This window comes from Salmo salar, chromosome 15 (assembly GCF_965601325.2).
Source record: "Salmo salar chromosome 15, fSalSal1, whole genome shotgun sequence".
Classification (NCBI taxonomy): Eukaryota; Metazoa; Chordata; class Actinopteri; order Salmoniformes; family Salmonidae; genus Salmo; species Salmo salar.
The window spans coordinates 74,910,188-74,929,461 of NC_138305.1; the positions used below are offsets into that span (position 1 = coordinate 74,910,188).

Genomic DNA, 19,274 nt, shown 5'->3' on the forward strand with positions numbered 1-19,274 from the left:
GTTTGAGGGAGCCCATTCAAAGGTATTCATGCATCTGCTTTTGAGGCTCAATGGAAGCTAGTTTATAAACTGTCAGCCTGTTCGCTTGAAGCCTTTGGTTTGTATTGTTTCCTTCCCCTTAATAAACTTTTGGAGGAGTTCATCAACTCGCCTGAATAGCCAATGGTGCGGGGCCAAAGACACAAAATAACAGACGGTTCTCTATCCCCATTCACTTTTTTTTCTTTCTTTCCCTTTTTAAGTGACTGCTTGTATATCAATAGACTGAGTGGGTAGACACACATCAGGGGGATTTCAGGCCAAACCAAAAAAGCTGGTTTAGCTACAAAGAGGCTTCTAAAAGGCAAAACACAAACAGTTGACGTTTATCTCCTTGGTCACTTACACTAACAGAGGGAGTTATGAACTATAACAGATTCAACCTGGATAAAACCTACAATGAGTCTCTAACTTTAATGTGTGTTCTCCTGAAAGTACATTTATATAACGCAAACAGACACTAATGATTGGGCAGACAACACACTTAACATGGCCTAGAAAGATAGTTAGGGCTCTACATTGCATAACCTCAATCACTCCAGAACTGTAGCTTTGAGTGTACAATGATAACATTAGGGTGTAAAAATACATAATTTTAATTAAAGTGAATATAAATGATTTGATGTTAGTTGGTTAAATATATTCTCACGTATATTTTTTAGGATGGCATGTAAAATAAGTGGCACAAATTACATTCATGCAAAGACTTATATAGAACCATTAATCCACTTTCAAACCTTTCAACAGCTTGAAGGTTTATTTTAGAAGAAAATTTAGGGGCTTAATGGTTGCTTAATCTCTATATATTTAGGGTCATTTCATACCCAATTAGAATGGATTTGTGCATTTTGAACAGCGTTTGCGTTTAGGGAGTCGAATCCTAGACAAAAACACTTGTAGAATGACTTTCTTGTGCCTGTGTAGACAAACTAAGATATCATTATACCTCCAATTCCTTACAGGTCCACCTGGGCAAAAGTAGCGTGGTTCCCTTGGTGTGTGAGATCATTTCAATTTCAACATTTCATATTAACATTCCTCTCTGATTCAATCCTGTTTCTGTCACTTTGAACTTGATCTACGTTCTTGGAAATGGGCCACAGCAAACTCACAAATATTAACTTGCACAGAGTGAGCTAGGTAAACATCCCAATATAGCATTTCCCCAAAAAAATTCATTATCAATACATAATTAATATTCTATCATATGCAGTACCTTTGTATTATGATCCTTTTGGCAAACACTGTAATGAACCTCTTTCATAACAGTTTGATTTACATAATAATAATAATCAAATGTTATTTTAAAGATGTTATTGTAGGTGCAGCGAAATGCTTATTTTACAGATTTTTTAAAATACTAATAATAATGTTATTATAAATGATACTACGGTTATTAAATAAATATACCGTTATTATCATTCACCATATTATAGGCTACTGTAGGCTACTTTAAAAGAGTAGGCTATATGGGACGTTCTTAACAGCTATGTTAGGTAAACTCAGCAGTCTCGACCTTAATTAACCTTGTGCTGGAATGATCTCATGGTATGATGATATGGTTTCAACCTGAGCATTGAGAGCTTGTTATGGTCCAGTTATTATAGGCTGAGATGAAAGGGTTTAAGATACCTCTCCTACCGTGGGCCTTCTCCCTAGGTTCCCCAGATGAATTACATGAGAGAGCGAAATGAGTTGGATTTAACTGAAGGTATCCAGACCCCAGGAGCCGCTGTCAAATCCCCACACATGCGGTGTCTAATAAACCAGTCATGCACAAAATATCAAGTTAACACAGCAGACAGGCAAACGAAAAGGAAACCACTGGTCTTTATTGCGTGGTCGACACTCATAGGCTATTCTGTAGGTGGTTATTTGGTCTGCTTTTCTTTGTAGGATACATGCCTGGTCTTAATGGTGCAACTTGAAACCGAGGAAAAAATGTAGATTAGTAGAATCTGGCGATGTTAATTTAACATGTTTTCCTCAAAGATACGATCCAGACCTATTTTCTAAATTAAGTACACAGTCCAAAATCCTGATTCGATATTGAACCGTTACATCACACCTTCGAGCCCCGCCACATTCTGCACCATCAAGCGTTATTCGGTAGGCTATTATGAATGGCCTAGGTGTCATGTCATTTTCGATTACTTTATGTGTTTGGTGCAATATTTTACTGATTTAAATTTTATTGATAAATCCCCAAAATGCCCCATCAGTAAAGTAGGCTACTTCAAATTTGACAAAACACCCTCGATAACCCTGCACAATAAGACATCTCCAAAAATCACTATGCGTCTCACCAAGGGCTCAATTAACCATCAATACATTTGGTGACATTGTCAATCCATTTGTTTAGCCATATTTGTATAGCTTAAGATTTTTGTGTTTTCCTTTGTCCCATTGGCTATCATTTGCAAACGGAGCTTAATGGTTGCCCAAGGCTTCTGACTGCCCTGAACCTCGTTTTGCTCATTTCTGCTTTGTGAAATGCTTCCCTTTTGTTCACTGATCAGTCTCCCATTGGGTCGCCAAACAAGATTCTTGGCATTTGTCGGCAAAATGAAAGCAGGATTAAGGAATGGCTACTGAACACTCCATGGCAAAGAAGTGGGCTGCTATTCTCTCTTTCAAAACCGCTTCCCAGTTTAGTTGCCCCTCTTTATATATTGGTTTTCTCAAAGACGCCATTGATGCAGTTGGAAGTGGTGAAGAATAAAAGGAAAATCAACAAGTAGCCCAGGCTATATTTTTCTTACTACAATAGTGACAATATTTGTGCTTCTGTTTGGTCAAATGTATTTAAATGTTTTCAATCATAATGCGGTTAAAATTATACATTAAATAACATGTTTATTCAATTGGACATAATAACAGACTAGGCTTCATCTGAATTGAATTAAACATTCGATATCAGATATGAATATAGGCTATATTAACTAAGTTTCAAAGTTAAAAGGCATATAGGCCTGTATATTTCATGAACGACCATGCACGACTAAACATAAGCCCATTTCCTCATCAACTGATGAGCGGTCTTCATTTGGGGTCAACAATAGTTCCTTGGCCTTCCAATTTTATGGGCAGCGTACAACAATAGACTGATGGCGAGTCGTGTTATCAAAAACACTATTTGCGACACCACACAGGAAGCCCGGAGGCCAATACTTTTATTGGTGTCAGCAGGAGTTTTTCCTTGTCGTTTGTCCGATTTGTTCCTCAGATCTTGCAGGGCCATGTCCCCCATCAAGCTGCCCAGTACATCCCTGACCCCAACCAACTATAACTGTTTTTCAATGTAATTGATGTCAATGACAAATGGAAATGAAATGTAACATTATACATACATTTAAAGTAAATGTCCAGTGTTTCCAACCTATATGAAATATGACCTATAATTAATTAGAATATGAGCAAAATACTTTCCCTTAAAATAAATGGTAATTAGGTATGTTAAAAAGCAGCTTTGCTCTGTTGAAATTGTTTGGGCATACCCCAACAATAGAATGGTGTGGATGTATATTGGTCATTAAAAATATGAATGCCAGTAGACCACTGATTGGCTAGCTCAGCCAATGAGGCAGGATGACATCACTCTCCATGAGGAAATAGCAAGCATTTTTTTAAATGGTCTGTTTGAGATACAAATTTGAGATGGGGTTTTTGAAGTGTTTTATCTCCAATTTATGCTTTGACCACAAATACGAGTATAAGACAAGTCAACAACATTATTTGGGTATGAGTTAACAGAATATGAACTTTTAAAAGTGAGATTTTCACTGGACAGTTAAGCCTACTTTAAAGTAAAATGAATAACTCCGTGAAAGTTCTACACCTTGAGATTTGGTGAATGTTTGGGTAGGGGGGAGTTAATTCCTTTAAAGTTATTGAGCAGGAAAGGATTATGTACTTGCCTTTATATGAGGAGAAAAAAATCCCCATGTAGTCTACAGAAGACCTTGGAATTTTCCTAAGTCGCCCAAAAGGGGAGATTGTCCCTTTAAATAACCCACCAGAGATTCGAGAAGTATTCGCTGCTGGTAGCATGTGCACCCATATAGGCCCTGTCCCACATGGCAAAAGTGCTTTAATTAATAGACAGGCAGGCTTGAAAGCAGCACTGGCAGTCTGTAATATGATGAACTCCCATTGTGTTGGTGTCACCACAAATGTTTCTGATAAGCAAAAGCACCCAAGGATCAAAGACTATAAGCCTCTCAATTTCCTCTAGCCGCTTCTACTTTTCCTCACCTACTTTTTTCCTCCTCTCTTCTCTTAAAATGTCTGAAACACACAACACGAAATCCCCTTCATGAAAACCCCAGGGTCTGCCTCAGGTTAGCGGGTCACCCGAGCATTGGGGTATAATTGCACATTAATATTCGACGTGATGAAGAGGCTTACGCTAAGATCGTTCTTTCTCTATATGCCTTATGTCTTATGAATTGGCAGGACAAAATGTGTCATCAGTGTAAGATTTCCCCCTGTCCATTTTGAAGATGCGTTCAATCAGCTGCTGTGATGTTGCTGTAGACTATAGCCTAAGTCGCGGAAGGGAAAAATATATGTCGCCATCATAATATCATTTTCCTAATCTAATGAGTGTATACTAATTTAATGCAGTACCATGGTGTTTCTTGCTTAGTAACGACCATCTAAATACATTCTAAGGAATGCTCTTGGGGGGGAATGTGAAGGTGTTGGGCTGCCTGTAAGATGCACAAAAGCATGTAAACCATGACCCCTTATTCAATGAACGTATATAAATATTGTTTGATGTCAGGGAAGCAGGCTTAACAAAACTGATTTAAATAAATTACAGAAGAATTATGTTGCCTCTTAAATCTCGTTTGGGGAGTGAGTGATTTTGACATCTCTCCATGTTTATTTTTAGTATAGGTCCTATGTGGCCTAAAAAGCACTAGGCCCTAGTTCACCCGATGAATGGGGTATCTTATTATTCCATGCATTAAAGAGATGCAACATGCTTAACAAAGACTTTTAAATAGTAAATTATGGTCATTTGTTGCTGGTTTGGCTAATTTGATTTGTTCCACGAATTATGTCACTTGGTTTTATCGGGGTTCCGTGTAATAGAGTTCCGTCTGGTCGATGGGTTTATAGCCTACCCATGCACATTTGTTAAACCTCTAAAAAACACTACATTTCTTGCCCCAACAGTGGAATTAAATGGCATATAATTATTATTTCGGTCTTGAAACGTTTAAGGGAGAAACGCCATCAATATTAACTGCATTGGTCACCGATAGGCCTACCCAATCGAAAGGTTTTAAGTAGAAGTGTACATAATATCTTAATATCAGCATACTATTAGAATGAAATAACAGTTATAGGAATATATATAAAACCAGCATACATTAGTATTATCATTATCATTATTATTATCATTATTATGTCTATTGGGCTATCATTATTATTTGTGATTATTATGACAACTGATGCAACCCCCTCTGCTATTAAAATATTCCACGCAGCCTGTTGTTTTTTGCTTTTTATAGGCTATGTTTCTTAAAAATCTCGCCATGTAAATTCCAATGAAATTTGGAGAGGCAGCGAGGGGGAAAAGGGGAGGTTAATCCGAGTTGAATACATTGATGCTCAGCACAGGACCAAGCCTGTGATGATTGTGTTATCTCTACCCAACATTTGGGTCTCCCTCAATTTCAACCCAGCCAAATAGCTGCGAGAAAGTGCAGATGGAGTCACTCTCGATGCCTTAGGACATTTTTTTTTTTATTAATAGCTAAATAACTTCCCCATACTTTCACTAAATCTCTCCCACCATTCTAGATGGATTTGTTTGAAGTGGTCTTTCGACACATCCAGGCATCCTTTTTCTTTCAATGAAGCTTAGGCTATTTCGGACTCCTAAATATAATTTTCGATTTTCTACAACTGTCTCGGAGAAAAAGCAGCACGCATGCCAGATCATGCTCCGGAATATGTAATATGGCAGCCTTTTGTTTTTATTCAGTATTGCATGACTCCTCAATGTGATGCAATATCTCCTCTTATTTCTATAACCCTTTAAATAAGTAGACCATTTATATCATGGGTTTATGGGTACTTTCGGTCGCTCTTTGAGTTGTCGGTATAGCCTATCTATCATTTCCAAACGCGTTTTCTAGGTTATATGTCTCCTTTTAAGACGCGTATTAAACGTCGTTTGAAATTGAATACAGAGAACGGCCGTGTCTGGGGCCTGGGGTTGAGTGACATCTCGCTATCTCCTTGTGGCCTCTATCATTTCCTCTGATCCCACTCACAACAGTCACAAATCCCGCCTGGCCCCTAGTTGATTAGATTGAGAACCTCAGGTAATCCGACCGTTTGTTCAAGTGTCCATTTGCCCCTTCTATCACACATGAGGGCTGAAGATGGTGCGTGTTGGTTTAATCAAAACCAATTGTTCTTTATGAATTGACCGATACACTCCTTTCAGCCACCATTTAGGTGTGCAGTTTCTCAGCACCAATGCATCATTTGAAATTAGGTCAGTCATCGACCATAGACTATAGCTATGCCAATGGGATGATCAATGCATATATCCTTATATCGGTTGAATGCAATCTTTTAAACATTGATATGATAACATAATAAATCCTTGATCTCGATCATAATTACCTACAATCTATTTGTAAACATATATTGAGACTATTACCTTATAATTAGTCTACTCTAGTGTAACAAAACGTCATGTCATAAATCTTTACATCTCAACATAAGCTCTTTGGAAGGGGCAACCTATGCCACTATCAGCAGTCCCCTTCTAAACTTGGCAAACATGTCACTCACGCAGTGTTTAAATACGTTCTAATGCAATCTGTCAATATCAGCATCCATGGAAAACATTTGGCCTGCTATTTTACGGAGCATAACTGCAGCATTTTCTTCCCCAAAACCCAAAGCTTTCGCAGTCAACTTAAAATCAGAATGGACAGCAGCGGTTATTTTTGAAAAGCTCAGACTTCAAACACGATGCCCCCTTGTTTGGTGAAACCACCCCCGCTGTATTCTAATAAGCCAATGCATCTAGCAATTTGCTTGCAATATAAACTGTACAATTTACTTAAAATTGACATTTCCATCACCAGATTCGAGTTTGGCATGTTAAGAGTTATATGCTCCAATGCAATCCCAAAATAAAAATGACATAAAACAAAATAAATATATGAATACAATCTCGACAACTATAGCCTATAAAAGAAACCTAAAATCTCATGAATTTGTGCCTGCGGCTAGCTGCAGAGTGGGCCGTTTAGAGATGAAAGTGAAAAGAAATAAAAGGCTCAATTTAATCTGCTCTAAAACCCTTCAACATAACGTTTGTGCTTGAAACTCCAAGAGTGAGGGCTGATAGGGGATAAATACATTTCTTACCATGCCTGCGAGCTATTACACCCCTCTCCAACACAGACGCCTATTCAACAGACACCGGTTTCATTACGAGCTGTAATAAGTCTTAACATTATTAAATGCCAGCCGGATGATAGAATGAAACAAGCGCAGAGATGAGTCTTTTTAAGAAAAAAAAAAAAATGGGACAGTTGGTAGCCTGGTTTCAACATGTCACCATCAAAAGCCAAACGTGGGCAAAACATTTACAGAGGGTTTGCGAGACCATTTCATGTCCAAAAGAACACAGGATCTACAACGGGGCCTATGGGTTAATGTACATTACAGGCCATATATCCATAGCCTATATAGCCCCATCTTAGTCACTTTCACACGGTGTATGTATGGGCTAGGCTACTGACAAATAGGCCTATGACAACGTGGTTTGAAGCCAATCTGGCTAAAGATTTCTAACGAAGAATTGTGGTTTAATCAAAAGCGCTACAGCCCCCGCTGGGCCCTGAATCGGGTCAATTGTTGGCGGGTCAACTGTTGGCAGTGGAACCCGTTTCAACACGGCTGTCGAGCTATCATGGAGAGGCGTTCTGTCTGCAAACGTCATGATCATACAGCGATTCGTGAAATAAACAGTAGTCCATAATGAACTGGTGTCATGTCCCATAGGTCAGTTATGTGCAGATTTACTAACAAGGTGCAGGCACTTCATGCTCGAGATAAACCAACAACACAGGCCATTTCATGACACGAGTCCATAGACAACAAACGTTAAACATCTATCAATGAATCGGTTTGTGAAATAAATTAAGAATATGTTATAGGCTAGTCTACATTCACTTACAGGCCCATTTACCCCACCCCCTTCATTGAGAAAACATCAGTAAGGGTTCAGTTAGAACACAAAATAGCTCGATTCTAAAAAGCATACGCATTTCCAAACAACAATCGAAACACATTTTGCACTGCTTAATCTATTCCAACAGACGATTTTATAATATTACAAAACTATATACCAGCAGGGTGGATTGAATAATTCATTCGCCTTTCGTTCTCCTCTTGGCCTTTTGTCCAAAGTTTTCTCCCCCTTTCTTTGCGGGTTTTTAAGTGTGAAAAAACGTCCCACTTCTCCTTTCGCTGCCCTGCTTTTGAGGGGTTTGCCTTTGTACCTCAGAATCCTTGCCTTCAATGGAGTGGAAGTCTTGAGAACTGAAGTTCATCTTCAAGTTTAGAGAGGCTGTCGCATTAGAGAAAGGCTTTTTGTGCGACCGTTTAAACAACAGATAGGCTACAAAATGGTTGATCATTTCATTTGGAAATCCCTGTCTTTTTTCAGACACAGGATCTAATGTATTTTGACTAGATAATACCGAGGTCCCTTCAAAAAAGCGCCAGGACAAAAGATAAACCCGTTTCTTTGTAGCCTAAATATTTCACATAAAAAAATATATGTTTAAAACTGACCCAAAAAATGACAACTAAAAAAGTTTAACAAATAATAATAATAAGCCGTTTTCAAACAGACCTAGGCCTAAACACAAATGAATATATCCTAATAAAAAAATACGAATTAGGCTACAATTGGGGCACGTTTATCTTTTTAGCAAATCACTAGCTTCCGGTTTATTTTAGTCTACATATTATTTAGCCTATAGGACTATGATAATACCCAGCTATGAAGCAGTATACACGCGCTACCTAAATAGGCTAATGTCCAGGATCAAGAATCGCTGCAACCTGCTGGTCGTAATTGATATTGATTGTCACATCGGTCATCTGTCAGTTGCCGTTTCAAGGGACCATTTACCAGCACCAAAGGAGTCTGTTGTGCAAATGAATGCAGTCACAAATACCCTCCGTCAAGGCTCATATAAATAATTAAGCAGGTCTAGTTACGCTTGTATTGGCAAACAGCTTAACACCACGAAAAAATCACAAATGTGTGCAAAAGAGCATGAACAAAACAAACAAACAATGCTGAACAAAATATTGCAACATATTGAGCGCACAGGATGTTGTGTATAGGCCTGTAAGAGCCTGTTTTAAAACGCGAATGTAAATCCAATTGAATTAGCCTACCTTTATCGCCAAGAATGCCATCGATGCTGTGTTTGGTTTTCTTCTCTCCGTCTTCATCTTTTTTATCACAATCTTCTTCATCATCTTTCTTCCCAAATCGAGCTCTCAGAACACGACTAATGGAACTCACTACAAGAATAAAAAAAAAACAAGGTAGGCCTAGGGTAATTGCATAGTCATTACACACAGGCTAAAACAAATGTAAACAAATCGAAATAATAACCTAATACAATGAAGTCCAGGTGACACTATAGGCCTGTTTTTGGCCGACATAAAACTATGCTGGTAGTTCTAAATATGTCATCAACATAATGTTTGTGATGGTTTTATATCGACCACTATTATGGAGAACAAGTATAACAAAATATATATGAGCAAACATCACTTGTGTAGTAAAAAGGGTTGCTTACCAGATGAGGCCTCACCTGAAGGAACTGTGCTTCTGTCACACACCCCGTCCTTCAGCAGCTTGTCTCGGATCTCCCAGCTGAACATGCCGGGATTCTCGCGCTTGTACTCCTCAATCCGTTTCTCCACATCGGGCGTTGCTACCTGCTTTTGGGTTTAATTTACGCAGAACGATAGTAGAACAGAACGAGAGAAAGAAAGAGAGCGAGAAAGAAAATGAGAAGCAGGAACAATGCAGAAAATAGAAATCGAAGAATAGAAAAGAAAATACAAAAAGAGGAAATGAGAGGGAGAAAGAGCACGAGAAAAATATCTTCAGTACAGGTTGAATGTACTGAAAAATAAAATCTGAATTGACTAATTCCGTTTTTTTTAATATATATTAGTACACTTCAAAGTCTCAAGGCACCGGAAATATATGCTACTAAATTGCTCGTTTTTGTCAATTTCAATGGCAGGTTAATAAATAGGTAAGCAACAAACATGGAATGGAATACAATATCCACAATAAATACCTTGGATGTCCAGTTACAGTTTGAATATTTGGTGGTGTGAAAACTCAGGTCCATAACGGTAAACAGTCATGATAATAAGAATAATAACTATACGAATAATTATAAGAATAGGCTAATATTAATATCATTATTAATAATAATATTATTAAATGTATTTGGATATTTTTAGGATATTGGCGTGTAATAATAATGGTTGTTGTTTTGTGAGGTCGAACTTTCTCAAACTCACTCTGGGTTTGCTTCCTCCTATTGCCCCGGGTCGGATCGATCCTGTTTCTTGATACCGACAAAGAATTTTGGACACGCAACCATGGGAAACTCGTAGCTGTCGAGAGATCACGCAGGGACGGATACCGTGGTGGGCCATCTCCACTATCTTGTGTCGGATATGATTTGGCAGTGGTCTTCCGTTGATGAACACTCCACCGAGTTGGTTTACCCGACCTTGACCCAGGGGAGTTGACACTGTGCAGAAGAAAGAAGGCCTACTGTGAAAACATTTCGTGTACACACACCAAATGCAACATTGGCATTAACATTTTTTTTCGGAATGCATATTGTTTTACAGTGCAAATGATGACTGTTTGATCGTTAGGCCTATAGGCTACATGTCTGAATATTTAGCATATTTTTGTGGCGTTCGAAAGATTTTTTGATAGGCTAATATCATATGTGGATGTGGCATGTGGATGCCTAATGCAATCGTTATTAGGCTATACGATCTAGTGGAAGGCTATTGCACAATGTAGGCTAGGCCTATATTTATGTAGTCTATATATACACATAAATGAATGTAGCCTATAGGCTATTTTATTCAGAAATTAAATGTAGCCATAAAAACGTCAACATAAAGGCCTAAACGCACTGTTACTACATTCAAACTAATTGGACACATTTCCAATAATGCGTGAAGTGAATGAATCCGTAGCCTACAGAAATTGAAAATGACAAAAATAGGCATTTTACAACAGAATCGACAAGTTATTTTGTGTAAAAATATTTGACTTGAAGGTAGAATTTGTCATTAGCCAGATGGCACTTGAGTGTCCCATCCGGTATTGAAGTGGCTGTGAAGTGTGTTGCTTCGTCCGGATTCATTATTCACCGCCATGCCGTACAAATATTGATGTAATCCTTTGATTCGTCGTTTTGATGTGTATTTTACTTTTATTTCCAGCACCAGGACACTTCAATAAATCCCGGATCTAGGATAACTTGCAAGCTTCGTGTTCTCGGAGATTTTATTGGAGCTACTTGAGCACGAACCTTGTCTGGGAGACGCTCCCACGGACGATTAATCAATGCAAATAATTTGTCCCTTTACATTTTATTCACACGTTTGTCTATTTACATAAAAATTCACATAATCGAGCACCCAGACATGGCCATTGTGAAATTCTAATATAAGTTTGACTTTCGTAAAACCTATTGTAGTCTACAAAGTCTCTCCAGAGAGGGCAAACGTGTAGAAAATAATGACTAGCCTAACTTGTCCTTTCAATTTGTATAACTATAGACAACATTTTGCTGTTTCAAATGTGATTGAGGATAAAGGCCCAAATCAAATGCACATTTTGTTGATAAACAAAGTGCTTTAACCTAGTAATAAATGTTGCTTGGAATGATACAGTAATTTCGACCGTGATGGATGTTTGTAAATTGCATGCATCACCTACCTTCCAAAGGGAAGCCAGTGCGGGGATAGTTTTGTCCAGGCGCTGGTCGCATCATTCGAGGTACTGTTCCTGGCAAAGACGACTGCATTCTACAGCTAAAAGTAGCAGGCAAAACAAGGCCAATATTTCATCGGCTACACTAAGTCGAGACTTGTTTGTGGTAATTGTTTTGACGATGAAAAAACAAGTGCAGTCCACTCAACAACAAAAAAATGAAACGGACAAATAGGCCTATACTCATCCAAACGGATGAATCTCTGAAAACGAAACCCCCAAAACCGTAAAACACACTTACTTCTGATGTAGCACGGTGGGGAGCATGAGCGAAACAGGACTGCTGAGAAAAAGGTACACTGTGTGTGTACAGAGGGAGGAGGGTGTCCCTTAATTCTCAAGTGCGCAAAGGTTACTTAATTCTTTGCAGCGTTTTCCTAAAAGCTCTGGTAGTTTTTGATGACAAAGTCTGCATGGAGGTTGGGAGTAGTTTAAGTGATAACTTTGGCGCACGGCGTAGGGGGTTGTCGCGCGCGCGGATAGGCTCTTGGTCTGAGCTTTCTTTTATTCATGAGGGGAAGCGGAGTACAGCCAAGTTTTCTCCACCAATCACAAAAAACGGCATGCGACGTAAAACACATTTTGCGCCTTCCCATTCATTGCATGCCGCATCAAAACCAACCCAACCTTTTAGATGAAACTGCCACTGGGCCCTGGAGATTATTCTTCAGTGAAAGATAAAACAGTGTGTTTTGGACGCAGAAGTAAACTCAATTCAGGATTTAAGTATGTCGTTTGTTGTTTCATTTACGCATATGAAATATAGGCTTGCATATAAAGACGCAGGCTATGTGTACAGTCATCTCTAATCTAATCGCATGATAATATAGACAGGAAACGCGTTTTGTTCTAAACAACTAGAATACATGACTGACTCATTCATTACAAAAGGTTTCCAGTTCGCTCTGAACACACCAAGTCGAAGATGTGCCCTTTTGGAAAGTAAGACATTGTTATAATAGGCCTACATGAATTGCATTTGCTTGATGAACGACTTTGGACCAATAACATCAATGATGCTTTTAAATGGCAATTATGCAATAGATTCTACGGTCTTTGGTGCCATTTGGATGTGACAGGGAACACATTCGTACGACGAATAACAATACCTCATAATAAACTAATTTGGTTAGAGATACAAGTGGCAAAGTAAAATTCCTTATAGGTTATCAAATACTAAACCGTATATATTTTATTAGAGTAATTGGAATACACATGTTGTTGTTAATCATAATTTAAAAAGGTCTCTGTTCCGAGTTTTTGTTCTACTAAAAGATCTAGGGGCTATTGACATATATACTGAGTACACCAAACATTAGGAACACCTTCCTAATATTGAGTTGCCCCCCCTCCCCTTTTCCCCTTCAGAATAGCCTCAATTCGTCAGGGCATGGACTCTACAAGGTGTCGAAAGCGTTCCACTGGGATGCTGGCCCATGTTGACTCCAATGCTTGCCACAGTTGGGTGGTGGAACATTCTTGATACACACGGGGAAACTGTTGAGTGTGAAAAACCAAGCAGCGTTGCAGTTCTTGACCCAAACCGCCTGGTACCTACTACCATACCCCATTCAAAGGCACTTACATGTTTTGTCTTGCCCATTAACCCTCTGAATGGCACACATGCCCAATCCATGTCTCAGTTGTCTCAAGGCTTAAAGATCCTTCTTTAACCTGTCTCCTCCCCTTCATCTAAGCTGATTGAAGTGGATTTAAAAAGTGACATCAATAAGGGATCATAGCTTTCACCTGTACTCACCTGGTCAGTCTATGTCATGGAAAGAGCAGGTGTTCTTAATGTTTTATATACTCAGTGAATGAGTGTACCTGTGTTGAGTTGGAGATAGGATAGGCTACATTTAGCCTATTTGTACTTTAATGCTTAGGACACCAGCATAGTCTATACACCTATAGCCTGCCCTATTCTGTAAGTTTGACCTCGATCAATAAATAGTCTATTCATAAATAGACCTAGTGACGGGCTTATACAATAATGAACATGCAAGAAAATATAGGTAACTGACAAAATAAAGGAAACACCAACATTAAGGGTCTTAATATGTTGGGCCAATACGAGCCACTTCTACAAGTGTCTAGAAATGTAGTGGAACGCCCATTCTTCCACAAGAAATTCCATAATGTGGTGTTTTGTTGATGGTGGTGGGAAACACTTTCAGGCACCACTCCAGAATCTCCCATAAGTGTTCAGTTGGGTTAAGATCTGGTCACACACACACCCTTTAAACCCCTTATGCTCTTTTGAGACCTCTTTCACTGAGATACCTTGCCATGGTAGCCAAAATCCTGGGCCACAGGGCAGTTTTATACATGACCCTAAGCATGATGGGAACCACACCTGTGTGGAAGCATCTACTTTGAATGGATTTATACTTTGTCCCATTTACTCAAGAGTTTCCTTTATTTTGGCAGTTACCTGATTGAGCAGTCCTGAAATGGGTAGTAGGGGGTGGCGGATTTAGGTAAAGGCGATATGGGCAGAGTCTATCAAATAGCGCACCTCTATCAAATAGCGCACCTCTAACTTTGTACAGTACTAATGCAATTAGTCAAATCAGTCACACTACGAAATGCTACCAAATAAACCACAATTCATTCATAATACTGTGAATATATAGTTTCACAGACATATTGTTGCATTTTTTTCTGGTCTGTGCGAAATCGTTAAAAATGATATAAAACCAGTCTGCACACCACCACGGTGAATTGGTTTAGTGTTGACTCTTGGTTGACAGTGTTGGGGGATGGGTAATGTGTTGATGCTCGAGTGCCAAATCAACACAAATTAGTTTATATTTGTCTTTGTTACGTCATTGTGATATTTATGAGTCTTATTTTTGTATATATTTTATATTTATATAGTTTTAAGTGTTATGATTATTTATTTGTGTTGTTCTAAATGTCTGAATAAAAATTACAGTTAGTGCAGAATGGTGCTGTTTTTTTGTTGGGGGGGGCTGAAGTGGTGGTTCGCCCAGTGAGCCAAACAAGCTAGAACCGCCACTGGTAGTAGGCATTTAGTTAGGCCTGTTTGTTATGTTTTTATCATACCTTGCTCATAACATTTTCAAAAACATTAGCGAAAGTGTTAACTAGGCTAGTCGAATTCGTCTTCTTAGGTCTAGCATAACAAACTTGTTGATCCATCCTCATGATTTCGCGTGGCAGGGTTGAGGGAGCAGCGAGCCGCTTGACATGCAGTGGCGCGAAAGTAGCCTATTTACATTGACATTTTAGTCATTTAGCAGACGCTCTTATCCAGAGCCACTTACAGTAGTGAATGCACACATTTCATAATTTTTTTCTTTTTTCTGTATTGGTCCAACGTGGGAATCGAACCCACAACCCAGGCATGGCAAACACCATGCTCTACCAACTGAGCCACACGGGACCTATACCTGTCAGAGGGTTTTATGGCACCAGCACACCTGTTGCCCATCACACTTTGAATATGATCATCCTGGACATATACTATCTTCACCGATGCATAGAATTTTATCCATATGCCTACATTTATGATTTTGTAGGATTTAAATATCCATACTCTTTGAAACACTGAGAGTTGTTAATAATAACACATGGACATTCTTAATTGGTGGGCCTTTTTGCAAGTAATCCAATTCATGTAATTACAAACGGGTTAAAAAACTGACGTGCACTCTTGGTATCTGGATAATCGACGTCAGTTATTTGTATTTGTTTAAGCGCCATGTCATGAAGCAACCACTAGAGGGAGACTATGTTCCAAAATATGGAGGTACAGCCACGGAATTAATTTAAATTAAACCAAGCAATACTACATAATGTTTGAAACTGTAAATAAGTCTATCTCTCTCTATCTCTCTTTTTCTCTCTCCTTGTACACCTACCCCCAAAGCGTGTTAGGGTTAGACGATGTCAACCCAGCGTGGCATGCTCACATCTGCACAATATTATTTGAATGTGTTAGCGCTTCCTGAAGAGAATTGTTTGATCAGGCCTCTGAAAGAGTGAGTGTAGAATATCATGTAAAAGGAAGTGGTCGCTGTATTCCTATAGATTCCCAGCTTAGAATTCAAGGGAGAGAGAACGTTTTTATAATACTACCCATAATGTTCCCCTAATGTTTGAGTATCCTGTTTTCCCTTATGGGAACATTCTTTCTATGTTAGCAAAAAACTTCTAGCTTAGAGTTAGGAGAACATTCCCTTAATGTCAAACAGAACATACACAGAATGTGGATACCATGTTCTCAGAATATACAATATTAATGATCTACTACACTTGTGCTATCTAGAACTTAAAAGGGTTCTTTGGCTGTCACCATAAGTCTAGGAGAACCCTTTGCAGAACCGTCTTTGGTTTCAGGTAGAACCCTTTCGGTAACCCTAACCCTGTCTTTCCACAGAGGGTTCTACATGGAACCAAAAAGGCTATCCTATGAGGACAGGTGAAGAAACCATTCGGATCCTTTTTCTCTAAGCGTGTAGACACGTTACATGGGACATTGAAATGTCATTCAAGTAACCAGTTCTGTGGGTTAGGAGAATATTCCATCAACGTCTCACCAAACATACACAGAACATGGTTCCCATGTTCTCAGAACATAAGATATTAATGTTCTACACACGTTTCATGGGAACATTGCAAGAACATTTCTGTGTATCAGTTGTCAGGACATCGGCTGATGGAACCCAAAAAAGTGTTTCATTACAAATCACACCTTGTTAGTGTTGCCAAGACAGTCATGACCCTGATTGGTGAATCACTGATCCATTCATAGCTCTTCATCTGTTGGCAAGGTTAGGGATACTCACACAGTGCATTGAACATACATATTTTGACATGTTCAATTATACAGTAATTATAATACATAAGTCCTCAACTGGGAAGTGAACTCACAACCTCTTGGTTCATAGTAGACCAATCCTTCTGCTACACCACCATGTCTGTGTTATGTAAAGGTTAATCTGACTATTTATCAGGATAAGGTAAGACCCAGCTGCAGACTGTATCGAAGTAACAATGTCTATTACAGCAACAGAGGCAAAGGTACAGGACGGCAGGCAGGGTCAGGGTCAGGTCAGGCAGAGGTCGGTAATCCAGATAGGGGCAAATGTACAGGACGGCAGGCAGGCTCAGGGTCATGGGTAGGCAGAGTGGTCAGGCGGGCGGGTTCAGGGTCAGGACAGGCAAGGGTCAAAAACCAGGAGGGCAAGAAAAAGAGAAGCTGGGAAAAGACAGGTTCTGACAGGACAAACGCTGGTAAGCTTGACAAACAAGACGAACTGGCAACAGACAAACAGAGAACACGGGTATAAATACACAGGGGATAATGGGGAAGATGGGCGACACCTGGAGGGGGGTGGAGACAATCACAAACACAGGTGAAACAGATCAGGGCGTAACACTATTCTCATCATTGATTTGATTTACTTATTTCAGCAATTTAAGGGCTTTCAGTATAGTTGTCTAATATTGGTGGGGCATGTTAGTTTTTTGTGAGTAAACTTTTAACAGAGTTGAGATTAACTTCAAAGTGACTTCACCCTATTGTTTACATCCTTACCCCAATCAATTTGTTTCAGATCTACACAAGAGTCTTGGGATAAGGGAGTAGGGTTTCTTCTGGACAGGACAGGGCCTAACTATACTGACGCAATAAGCACATGTCTTAGAGGCAATCCTTATTGGGACAGCGGTTGGAGCCAAAAAAGGTCACATTACTTACTTCAGAAAGTATTCATACCCTTTGACTTATTCCACATTTTGTTGTGTTACAGTCTGAATTCAAAATTGATTACATTTATTTTTTTCTCACCCATCTACAAACAATACCCCATAATGACAAAGTGAAAACATGTTTTTAGAAAAATGTGCAAATGTATTGTGAATGAAATACAGAAGTACCTAATTTACATAAGTGTTCAAACTCCTGAGTCAATACTTATCACTGCCATAGCAACTTTGGCAGTGATAACAGCTATGAGTCTTTCTGGGTAAGTCTCTAAGAGCTTTCCACACCTGGATTGTGCAATATTTGCCCATTATTCTTTTCAAAATTCTTCCAGCTTTGTGAAATTTATTGTTGATTATTTCTAGGCAACCATTTTCTGACTGAACCAGGTTTTCCTCTAGGATATTGCCTGTGCTTAGCTCCATTCAATTTATTTTTTAACCTGAAAAACTCCTCAGTCCTTAACAATTACAAGCACACCATAATATGACGCAGCAACACCTAATGACACAATAACTCTTCCCCCATGTGACCGACTTGATATGTGTACAGTACAGGTCAAAAGTCTGGACACACCTACTCATTTTTACTATTTTATACATTGTAGAATACTAGTGAATACATCAAAACTATGAAATAACACATATGGAATCATGTCGTAACCAAAAAAGTGTTAAACAAATCAAATGTATTTTAGATTCTTCAAAGTAGCCACCCTTTGCCTTGATGACAGCTTTGCACACTCTTGGCATTCTCTCAACCAGATTCAGCTGGAATGCTTTTCCAACTGTCTTGAAGGAGTTCCCACATATGCTTAGCACTTGTTGGCTGATTCTCCTTCACCCTGCAGTCCAACTCATCCCAAACCATCTCAATTGGGTTGAGGTCGGGTGATTGTGGAGGCCAGGTCATCTGATGCAGCACTCCATCACTCTCCTTCTTGGTTAAATAGCCCTTACATAGCCTGGAGGTGTGTTGGGTCATTGTCCTGTTGAAAAACAAATGATAGTCCCACTAAGCGCAAGCCAGATGGGATGGCGTATCGCTGAAGAATGCTGTGGTAGCCATGCTGGTTAAGTGTGCCTTGAATTCTAATTACATTACTGACAGTGTCACCAGCATTGGACATACTTTCAAAATCTTAGCTAACAAGTTAGCAGTCATTATCATGAATCAAGTCGACAATCTACTGGCAAATCCTTTTTAATCCTTGTCATATGAAGATAATTAATGAAGAGAAATTATAGATAACATGTATAGGTGCTCATCAGCTATTGGACATAAACATTACACAACAAGTTGGAAATCGCAAATTCAACAATGAGTAGTTTGGAAGGAATCAGTGGCTAACTGCAAGCATTGCAAAGCAATCACTAGCCTGCTATTCAGTGGAGT

At 39.1% G+C, this 19,274-nt stretch overlaps 1 protein-coding gene across 2 annotated transcripts in view; it reads right to left on the minus strand.

Annotated features, from left to right (window-relative positions):
• LOC106572214 (paired box protein Pax-7) overlaps positions 1-12,626 on the minus strand; it is a 65,055-nt gene extending 52,429 nt beyond the window's left edge. The window contains exons 1-5 of one of the 2 annotated variants that reach the window (XM_014146200.3): positions 12,387-12,626; positions 12,092-12,186; positions 10,645-10,880; positions 9,918-10,047; positions 9,493-9,621 (exon numbers count right to left, since the gene is read on the minus strand). In XM_014146200.3, coding sequence (XP_014001675.1) covers positions 9,493-9,621; positions 9,918-10,047; positions 10,645-10,880; positions 12,092-12,186; positions 12,387-12,412 — 616 coding nt within the window. In that variant the 5' untranslated portion in view covers positions 12,413-12,626. Of the gene's footprint in view, positions 1-9,492; positions 9,622-9,902; positions 10,048-10,644; positions 10,881-12,091; positions 12,187-12,386 lie in introns of both variants that reach the window. The other variant, XM_014146199.3, reaches the window with a different exon arrangement.
• Positions 12,627-19,274: the final 6,648 nt, after the last annotated feature.